The sequence below is a fragment of the Coregonus clupeaformis genome, chromosome 34 (genome assembly GCF_020615455.1).
Source record: "Coregonus clupeaformis isolate EN_2021a chromosome 34, ASM2061545v1, whole genome shotgun sequence".
Classification (NCBI taxonomy): domain Eukaryota; kingdom Metazoa; phylum Chordata; class Actinopteri; order Salmoniformes; family Salmonidae; genus Coregonus; species Coregonus clupeaformis.
In genome coordinates, this window is record NC_059225.1 from 44,072,875 (window position 1) to 44,083,517 (window position 10,643).

At 44.1% G+C, this 10,643-nt stretch overlaps 1 protein-coding gene across 1 annotated transcript in view; it reads left to right on the forward strand.

Moving 5' to 3' along the window:
- LOC121550082 (short transient receptor potential channel 1) overlaps positions 1-9,769 on the forward strand; it is a 47,922-nt gene extending 38,153 nt beyond the window's left edge. Inside the window, exons 8-13 of the mRNA XM_041862211.2 lie at positions 4,167-4,306; positions 4,504-4,653; positions 7,332-7,516; positions 7,741-7,942; positions 8,825-9,019; positions 9,175-9,769. Of these exons, the coding sequence (XP_041718145.1) occupies positions 4,167-4,306; positions 4,504-4,653; positions 7,332-7,516; positions 7,741-7,942; positions 8,825-9,019; positions 9,175-9,402 (1,100 nt within the window). The 3' untranslated portion in view covers positions 9,403-9,769. The remainder of the gene's footprint in view (positions 1-4,166; positions 4,307-4,503; positions 4,654-7,331; positions 7,517-7,740; positions 7,943-8,824; positions 9,020-9,174) is intronic.
- Positions 9,770-10,643: the final 874 nt, after the last annotated feature.

Sequence of the window (10,643 nt, forward strand, 5' to 3'; positions counted from 1 at the left end):
ACAACAGATGTTCTGTAGAAGAGAATTTAATCAAATTAAATTAAATAGTAGAGAATAGCAACACAATGCATTGATTAGCATAGACCAGACAAGACCAGACCAGACTAGAATATGTAGCGGTGCAGTTAGTAACCCCAGACGCAGCATGTCCTCTCTATACCACCCTTTCTGTGCTCTGGTACTGTAACAGTCTGTACCAGTCTGCTATCATGATGACATAATCTATTCAGACCACGCTGAATGATGACACTGAAGAATGGCTCTTTGGTCTCACACACACACACACACACACACACACACACACACACACACACACACACACACACACACACACACACACACACACACACATGAACACACATACACACACACACAGATCAATGACACTGTAGAATGACCTACTGGACTCTCAGGACAGCCTCCTTTCCTGTCCTCTCTGCTTCTCTCCTCCCCTTGCCCTCCCCTCTCATCTCATCTCTCTCCCCTCCCCTCCTCTTCCTTTCCTTCCCCTCCTCTCTGCTCCTCTCATCTAATGTCCTCTTTTCTCTCTCTCCTCTCTCCGCTGCCAAAAAAACATTAACATCCAATCAGTGTAATGGCCTGTGTTCCCACATTAGTCTCCTCTCTCTAGCATCCCTCTGCTCTCTGGAGAATCAGTCAGTTTCAATATCAGCCACAGTAGAAGGGGGGAGAGAGAGAGAGAGAGAGAGAGAGAGAGAGAGAGAGAGAGAGAGAGAGAGAGAGAGAGAGAGAGAGAGAGAGAGAGAGAGAGAGAGAGAGAGAGAGAGAGAGAGAGAGAGAGAGAGAGAGAGAGAGAGAGAGAGAGAGAGAGAGAGAGAGAGAGAGAGAGAGAGAGAGAGAGAGAGAGAGAGAGAGAGAGAGAGAGAGAGAGAGAGAGAGAGAGAGAGAGAGAGAGAGAGAGAGAGAGAGAGAGAGAGAGAGAGAGAGAGAGAGAGAGAGAGAGAGAGAGAGAGAGAGAGAGAGAGAGAGAGAGAGAGAGAGAGAGAACATGTGCATCAGAGCCCTAACCACTGTCTCTTCATAGCCTTGACTGAGAGAGAGAGAGTTGTTCTAGCATGTTCTGTTGTTGCTACGTGCTCGTTTATTTTGATTCATCGCTCAAATTACTTTTCTAGACGGGAAATGAAATAAAGTACAACACAGGTCCTATTGGCTCACAGATCATGGTAATAATCAATGTCTAGTTTGTTATCTAGTTTATTCTGTAGCTTGGCAGTGAGTGTACTCTACTCTACATGCCTTTCTGTATGGAGAGGAATCTTGTTAGAGGCTGCAGGATAGAGGAGTTTGGATACAGATTTTAGGGGTTTGAGGAGGCAGAAATAGCCCACTAGAGGGAGGAATATTCCTTAACTGATACAACAAGACCAGCACATCCATCCATGTACAGTTTGCTGATACCTTTTTCCATGTAATCAAATCAGTTATTAATCAAAATCATTATTAAGATAGAGAAATGAAAATCATCAACAGTTTTGATTACTAAAATGGCCACAGTGTAGGCATATTTAAATAAAGTATTGGATTGCAGTTCAATAACAGATACTTGTTTCCAAATACTTATGTTTTTCTACTATTCTGTATGATTTCTGAAGACTCTTACTACTATTGTTGCTTACTGCTGAAATTCTAAGGCGAATACTGGGTTTTTAGAGTTTTTATTGGCCCTTTTAGTTCCAGATGTATGTCTCCTTCCAGTGTCTAGAGAGCAGTATCTATTATATGGCCTCCCTTCATTTCCATTGTTCCGTCTCTCCATCCCTCCCTCTCTCTCTTTCCCCCATTCTGTTAATCCCAGGAGCCAGATGCCTTACGTTAATGCCAAAATCAGATGTGTCAACTGCCAAATGCGCCAATTGCCAAATGTTCTTGGGAACTTGGGCAGAAAAAGTTAACGTTGATCCACTGAGGCAAAAAGGGCAATGTTGGAGTTTAATTCAATAAGAGAAAAGCTGCGAAATGGAGAGATGAAAATAAATAGAAGGGAGGGCGGATGATAGCAGTGCCGGCTATGCTCTATGTGATGATTGTGAGGCGCTATACAAATTTGACAGTCACAAGGCGGGGACTTCAAATAGGCCTATGGCACGTCAAGGGAACTGTTCAGTTCAGATGAGTTAAATGGAATAGTAGCCTACCTGAAATTTGGACACTGACTGTAGGCCTATAACCTTTTATACATAGCCTAATATAATATTAATTCCTGCAGAATTAAGCATTTCTTGCAGTAAAATTATAAACCAAATGTATATTTTGACTCTGGAACAGGAGTGGAGAAATATTATTTAATTATTTCAGCATCTTGAGGGAATGGATGCGTGGTTAGGGACCATCTGTAAAGGTGCAGTCTTTATCAGCAGCATAAAAGCTGATCGTATTGCATCCAAGCCGAACTGAAATCTTATCAAAAACATATTGGGTCGTTTTAACAGCTTTTAATTTCCTTAAAACCAGTCAAACTGATGTAATTTAGAAATTGTGTATGAAAAATCTTTCCAGTTATTTTTTTTGTTATTGCATTTTCTCCTCAGTCCCTAAACATCTTTTTTGCGTGAGAGAAATAGGAAAGAGAAAACAAACTTTACCGATGACAACTAGATTGTAGCATTCATTCTATCAATGTATTACATTATTCTGGTGAGTTTGGCACAGCTGTGAAAGTTTAAAAGCCTACAGATGTTGTAATACACATGATTTCACCCCCCCACACACACACAGGAGGATAATACTTCTAAATCCCACCTCACTGGATTGTAGAGATTCCACACATAAATCCTGTGTATTCTATTTCTCAGACTGACCATTTTTCCAAGAAGCCTCTCTGTGGGATAACTTACGGCGTTCCCTGTTGAATCTGGAAGTCATTGTAAAATGTCAAGAATGAGAACATTCCCGGGTGAACAGAAAAATGCCTTTCCCATTCTGTTTGGTGAATTGAATATGGTCAATTCTACACAGTTTAGCGTGGAGCTGAGAGAAAATGTTTCAGTTTTAAAGGCCCAGAGCAGTCAAAAATCTGTTTTTCTTGTGTTTTATATCATATTGTACAACAGCTGATGAAACTAACACTGTAAAAGTGTGAAAACATTTGATCAATTGAGACTTGGATTGTGTATATGTGCCATTCAGAGGTTGAATGGGCAAGACCTTTGACCTGGGTATGGTAGTAGGTGCCAGGCGCACCGGATTGTGTCAAGAACCGCAACGCTGTTGGGGTTTTTACGCTCAACAGTTTCCCGTGTGTTTCAAGAGTGGTCCACCACCCAAAGGACATCCAGCCAACTTGAAACAACTGTGGGAAGCATTGTAGTCAACATGAGCCAGCATCCCTGTGGAATGCTTTTGACACCTTGTAGAGTCCATGCCCCGACAAATTGAGGCTGTTCTGAGGGCAAAAGGGGTATATGTTTTATTGTCACATACATCTGAGATGTTACAGAACTGCTGTATTTGAAGCACTCTTCCCTTCTGCCCAGTTTCCCTGAGGTTGCTATGGCAACCAAGCCGTTTTTACCATCCCTGTAACTGCCGCTTCTGCGGAGAGATCGTTTTCTAAACTAAAACTCAAAGAACTAGGCCTACATAAGAAACAGGTTCTCGGTCTGATATGAGCTTTTGAAAACCTGAGTAAGCTCCACTCATTGCACTGGTGCCGTCGTAGCCTTGACCACGGCATTTGTTCACCGATATCGCATACTTCTTTTTTAGTTAAATGTTTTTCTTTTTCAAGACCTGATGCACTTTTTCAGTCACATTCCTGAAGCCCAGGAAACCAACACTTAGCTTCCTAGTATATATGGAAATTAAAAAGGTTTATGAATTACCTTTTGGAGGGTTACTGTCAAAATGATTTATTAAATAAATAGAAATAGACTGATGACGGTCGCATGAACCCCCAGAGCTCGTGCCCCCCCGTCTTGCGGGGGCTGTGGGAGTGTCCAGTACGCCAATGAACGCAGAGACATAAAAATGATATTCTGTTGCAGCTAGCGATATTCATAAAATAATCCCAAAAAAGATTTGTCCCAAAATAAAAAACATTTGCGGACCCCCTGCAGTACCGCCACAGATCCCAGTTTGGAAACCCCTGGTCTATGGTACTTTCCTTTAACTCTGGTGATGGTAAAATCTTTCCTGCCCTCTAGGGATGGTGTGGTCGGACGTGAAGCGTCTATGGTACGAAGGCTTGGAGGACTTCCTGGATGAGTCGAGGAATCAGCTGAGCTTCGTCATGAACTCTCTCTATCTGTCCACCTTCGCCCTCAAGATAGTGGCTCACAGCAAGGTGTGTGTGTGTCTGTGTGTGTGTGTGTGTGTGTGTCTGTGTGTGTGTGTGTCTGTGTGTGTGTGTGTGTGTGTGTGTGTGTGTGTGTGTGTGTGTGTGTGTGTGTGTGTGTGTGTGTGTCTGTGTGTGTGTGTGAGTGTCTGTGTGTGTGCGTGTGTGTGTGTGTTTGTGTACTAACGTGATCTCCTCTGTGCCAGTTTAAGAATGTGGAGGACACAGAGAGGAAAAACTGGGATGCCTTCCACCCCATCCTGGTGGCTGAGGGGCTGTTTGCCTTCGCTAACGTCCTGAGCTACCTTCGACTGTTCTTCATGTACACCACCAGCTCCATACTGGGCCCACTACAGGTACACGCACAAACTAACAGACACACACACACACACAGTACATTAGCTATCACTTCTGCTACTAGCAGCAGAAGGAGCACAATCACCAACATCATCATTCTATCATCACCTCACATGGAAACTATTTCCCTGGTGAACATCCCAATTAATAAAGATTCATTCTGCCATTGTTTCTCCTCCCCTCTCTCTCCTCCGTCCTCAACACTGGGCCAAAAGTCTGTTTTGAATATTCAGCTGGAGTTCCTGTAGTGCCATAGAATAGGTGTCTCTCTTTATTTCATTAGAGAAACCTTCAACCTCTCCCTCACTGTCTCAGCCTGCCAGCTAGGATCAAAGTCCCAGCTCTCCATTGTGTGTGTATTTCCTATTTTCCGTGGCCAGGAATCTCTTTTTCTCTATTCAATTTGGCTAGATTTACGGACATAAGGAAATATGGCAATTAATTATAATACAAGCATTTATGAATGAGTGATGAGGTCATTCTGCTCCAAGGACTATTTTCAATGTCTTGTTATTATGTGAAAGGGTTGTTTGTGATTTTGCTATCAAACAGCATGACTCTCCTGTGGATTGTCATGGGATAATACTTCTAATACCAAAAGGTGCAAAAAAGGGTTCTTCGGTTGTCCCTATAGGAGAACCCTTTGAAGAACCACCTTAGGTTCCAGGTAGAACCCTTTTCGGTTCCATGTAGAACCATTTCCTCAGAGGGTTCTACATGGAACCCAAAAGAGTTCTACCTGGAACCAAAAAGGGTTCTCCTATAGTGACAGTCGCAGAACCCTTTTGGAACCTTTTTTCTAAGAGTGTACCTTACTTCATTCTCTCTCTCTCTCTCTCTCTCTCTCTCTCTCTCTCTCTCTCTCTCTCTCTCTCTCTCCCTCTCTGTCTCTCTCTCTCTCTGCCCTTCTCTTTCATCTATCTATCTATCTATCTATCTATCTATCTATCTATCTATCTATCTATCTATCTATCTATCTATCTATCTATCTATCTATCTATCTATCTATCTATCTATCTATCTATCTATCTATCTATCTATCTATCTATCTATCTATCTATCTATCTATCTATCATCATCTATCTATCTCGCTTTCTCTCTCTCTCTCTCTCTCTCTCTCTCTCTCTCTCTCTCTCTCTCTCTCTCTCTCTCTCTCTCTCGCGCGCGCTCCGCTAACTCTATCTCTCTACATGCACCCAAGCTGGAACTGTGACATCACTGTCTGGCATGGGCGGATGGAAAAGTTATTAGCTTGGGAAATAGGTGGCTGTGTGTACCTACACACGCATGCTCACATGGCAGACACACCCCTCAATCATTGTCTGACACACATTTACATACATGTACACACACATGTCATGCAAACAACCACTTACATTAACATATGAGCTCACATTCTGTATGGACAAATACTTTGTCTCTCTTTCTCTCTCACACACACGCACACAGAGAGGCCAACTAACTCTTCTACAGAGGAAGTACCCCACACAGAGGCCCTCCTAGCTAGAAATTGTATGTGTGTGTGTGTGTGTGAGAGAGAGAGAGAGAGAGAGAGAGAGAGAGAGAGAGAGAGAGAGAGAGAGAGAGAGAGAGAGAGAGAGAGAACTAGTTGGAACGGTACAGCTGAATCACCACTTTTTCAGAGTGAGGTCCCTCAGGGCCTGTGTCTAACTCTGATTACATTTCAGGGGGTTGTGTGTGTAGGTGTATGTAGGTGTGTGTGTGCAAGTGTAGGTGTGTTTGAAAGGTGTGTGTGTCCACCCCTCCCCTCCTGCGTCAGTACCCCCTAGCCATGCAGACCATGCTGAGACCAGGGAACACCCAAAGCTACTAAATCAGCCATCTACAAAGAGCCGCTAGGGAGGGACGGGGGAAGTAGAGGGACTGACCGGATCAGATGATAGGGGAAACACTGGGGAGATTCACATGTGACAAGATAATAAATCATACTAATGGAGGAGCTGCTCTCTCTCTTTCTCTTTCTGTCCCAAAACAACCTGGCGAATTGCACCTTGTGGTCATCCCTCTCAGCTCCTGTTGGCTCCTGGTTAGGGAATGAGTCTTCTCACTGACGTCCCTCTCACACTGGACCATCTGTGTGTATGTGGAACAGGGGTGTTTGGGATGGTTAGGCCTGGGTCAGGGAGCTACAGGTCTGCGTAAACAGATACACCACCAGCCATGCTCTCAGGGCTATATATAGAGACTTAAACCCTGCTCTCAGAACAGTTTCAATGTCCTTCAGCTTTGTCAATGTTTATCTGTGTGCTACCTCAACTCGCTAGGGTACCTGCTTGTCAAGGTTGTTTTTAACAGAACAGTTCTCTTCAGTAAGTGCTACAGAGAATAACTATTTGACCATGTTTATTTGCTCACTCTAAAGATAGACATCCTAATGAATGGGGTTGGCTTTCCAATGTAGCTCTTTTGGACATTGATTTACTAGGCATAAGTACACATTACTATCCCTGGACTTGTTTGCACCTGGGTGGTTGGTTGTGTGTTAGCTAGTCTGTTTTCATCCAGGGTTGTGTTCATTAGGAGTCACACACCGTAGCAAAAATGTTTTGCAACGGAAAACAAAAATGTGTGTTTTATTATTGGACAAGCTCAGGTAGTAGTTACCTCCCAGTCAGAAGATGGTAATTTTAGCTCATGAGTGCTCTTGTGTTCCCAGATCTCCATGGGCCAGATGCTGCAGGAGTTTGGGAAGTTCCTGGGTCTGTTCCTGCTGGTGCTCATCTCCTTCACCATCGGCCTGACGCAGCTCTACGGGAAGGACCAGAAGGACCCGGCCAAGAGCCCCGCCAAAGACTGTGAGGGCATCTTCTGTCAGCAGCAGAGCAACGACGCCTTCCACACGTACGTACAGTCTACCTAAATTCTCTCTCTCTCCCCTTTCCCTATTTCACAGGTTCATGGGTACCTGTTCTGACTGTCAACCTCTGACCCATAGAGGTCCAATAATTCGCTGTTCTACTGTATATGTCATTCTATTTTCCATGACCTCCCTGTCGACAGGTTCATGGGTACTGTACCTGTTACTCCCTGTTCCGGCCTCTAACCTCTGACTTTCCTGTTGACAGGTTCATGGGGACGTGCTACGCGCTGTTCTGGTACATCTTCTCTCTGGCCCACGTGGCTCTCTTCGTGACCCGGATCAACTACACGGAGGAGCTGAGGTCGTTTGTGGGAGCCCTCATCGTGGGCACCTACAACATCGTGGTGGTCATCGTTCTCACCAAGCTGCTGGTTGCCATGCTGCACAAGAGCTTCAGGCAGATCGCTGTAAGTCCATCAAGCGATCAATCAATGTGGTCAATCCAATTTATTAAATTAAATCAATCCAATTTATTTATCAAACCTGTTTTGCATCAGCAGTTGTCACAAAGTGCTTTTCAGTAACCCGGCCTGAAGTGACTGCACAGGCCAAGTTACAGAAAGTGACATTGTCCATCAAGTTACAATAACAACAAAAACAATAGGACTTGATTAGTCTAGCTATAACACTGTATCTATGTGTTAATTTGGAGTGCTTTATTTTCGATTCAGTGTTTGAAGTTCAGGCAAAGATCAGCCGTATAATTCACATCAATTACTCAACTTTAATGCTTCTGTCACGGATTCCCGGATTCAGCCGAGGCTGCCCCTCCTCCTTGCTCGGGCAGGCTTCGGCGTTCGTCGTCCCCGGAGTACTAGCTGCTACCGATTTATGTTTCTGTGTTTGACTTGTTTGGTCTTTATTGTGTACACCTGTTTCCCATTATGTTGTATTGTCTTACCTATATAACCCTCTGTCTTTCATTGTGTGTTGTGTGTGATTGTATTCGTCATCGGCAGTAGTTTGTGTGCGGGTTGTTTTCCTCCCTGTGAGGAGGTTGTTTATACTCTGGTTACTTTTGAGTAAAGTACGTTTCCAGTAAGCTCTGTGTCCTGCGTTTGACTTTGCCTACCGCTCTGACAGCTTCATAAATTACACTTACCCTTCATCAACTCTACAATCATCATTCTGAATGAAAAACACAAATATACTCCAAGAACACTTCAGACTAACACATGGTAGTGATTTCTTAACATTTCTCTGTCGATTAACACATTCCCCTATTTTCTCAGTGAATTCCTTAATCTCCCATTTAATTCAATTTCCCTCTAAACCCCCGAATCCCCTAGAACCACGAGGATAAGGAGTGGAAGTTTGCCCGCGCCAAGCTGTGGCTGAGCTACTTTGACGACAAGTGTACCCTGCCGCCGCCCTTCAACATCCTACCCTCCCCCAAGACGGTGTGTTACCTTCTGACCAGTATGAGTAAATGGATCTGCTCCCACACCTCCACGGGGAAGGTCAAGAGACAGAACAGCCTCAAGGTAATAGAGATGTGAAACAATCAAGAAGTGATACCTCTGTATACTTTAAATAATGACCGTTTCCCATCTTATCCTCCCATGATATCCAGATAAGTAGGCACTGTATTCAGTCTCAAACCCTAAACTCCCATGTTGTTGTTGTCCCATCCATCCAGGAGTGGAGGAACCTGAAGCGGAAGCGTGATGAGAACTACCAGAAGATCATGTGTTGTCTGGTCCATCGCTACCTGACGTCCACCAGGCAGAAGATGCAGAGCACCGACCAGGCCACCGTGGAGAACCTCAACGACCTGCGGCAGGACCTCTCCAAGTTCCGCAACGAGATGAGAGACCTGCTGGGATTCAGAACCTCCAAGTACGCCATGTTCTACCCCCGGAGCTAAGACTGACCTGGTCTGAACCTCAACCCAACCATGTTCTACCCTTGGAGCTAGGACTGATCTGATCTCAACCTCCACCCAACCTCAACCAACCAGCTAAGACTGTTCTCAACCCCAACCACAACCCCAGCCACCCCTGTCAGCTTCTTCACCCAGGTGGTCCTATCTCTGACCCTAGCATGCTCAGAAATGACCTTGTGTCCAGTCACAGAGGAGAGACATTTAAACCTGGAACTCAACTGGAAATATATATATTCTGCACCAAAGTCTCCAGATTCATCCAGATCCCTTATGTAATAATATTCAGTCATCCTCCTTGTTTTCTAAAAATGTCTTCAACAAAGGACTTAATAAAATGTATTGGAAAATACAGACTGGTTGTGACTTTTTTGTCGTGGCAGTGAGAAACGATTAGAGGATAAATATTGAGTTGCATCACATGCTCAGAAAAATACTTGAAACAGAAACCTATTTTCTCACTGAGAGATGGCACGAGGACGGAGCAAGTACAGTGGGGAAAAAAAGTATTTAGTCAGCCACCAATTGTGCATGTTCTCCCACTTAAAAAGATGAGAGAGGCCTGTAATTTTCATCATAGGTACACGTCAACTATGACGGACAAAATGAGAAAAAAAAATCCAGAAAATCACATTGTAGGATTTGTAATTAATTTATTTGCAAGTTATGGTGGAAAATAAGTATTTGGTCAATAACAAAAGTTTCTCAATACTTTGTTATATACCCTTTGTTGGCAATGACACTGGTCAAACGTTTTCTGTAAGTCTTCACAAGGTTTTCACACACTGTTGCTGGTATTCTGGCCCATTCCTCCATGCAGATCTCCTCTAGAGCAGTGATGTTTTGGGGCTGTCACTGGGCAACACAGACTTTCAACTCCCTCCAAAGATTTTCTATGGGGTTGAGATCTGGAGACTGGCTAGGCCACTCCAGGACCTTGAAATGCTTCTTACGAAGCCACTCCTTCGTTGCCCGGGCGGTGTGTTTGGGATCATTGTCATGCTGAAAGACCCAGCCACGTTTCATCTTCAATGCCCTTGCTGATGGAAGGAGGTTTTCACTCAAAATCTCACGATACATGGCCCCATTCATTCTTTCCTTTACACGGATCAGTCGTCCTGGTCCCTTTGCAGAAAAACAGCCCCAAAGCATGACGTTTCCACCCCCATGCTTCACAGTAGGTATGGTGTTCTTTGCATGCAACTCAGCATTCTTTGTCCTACAAA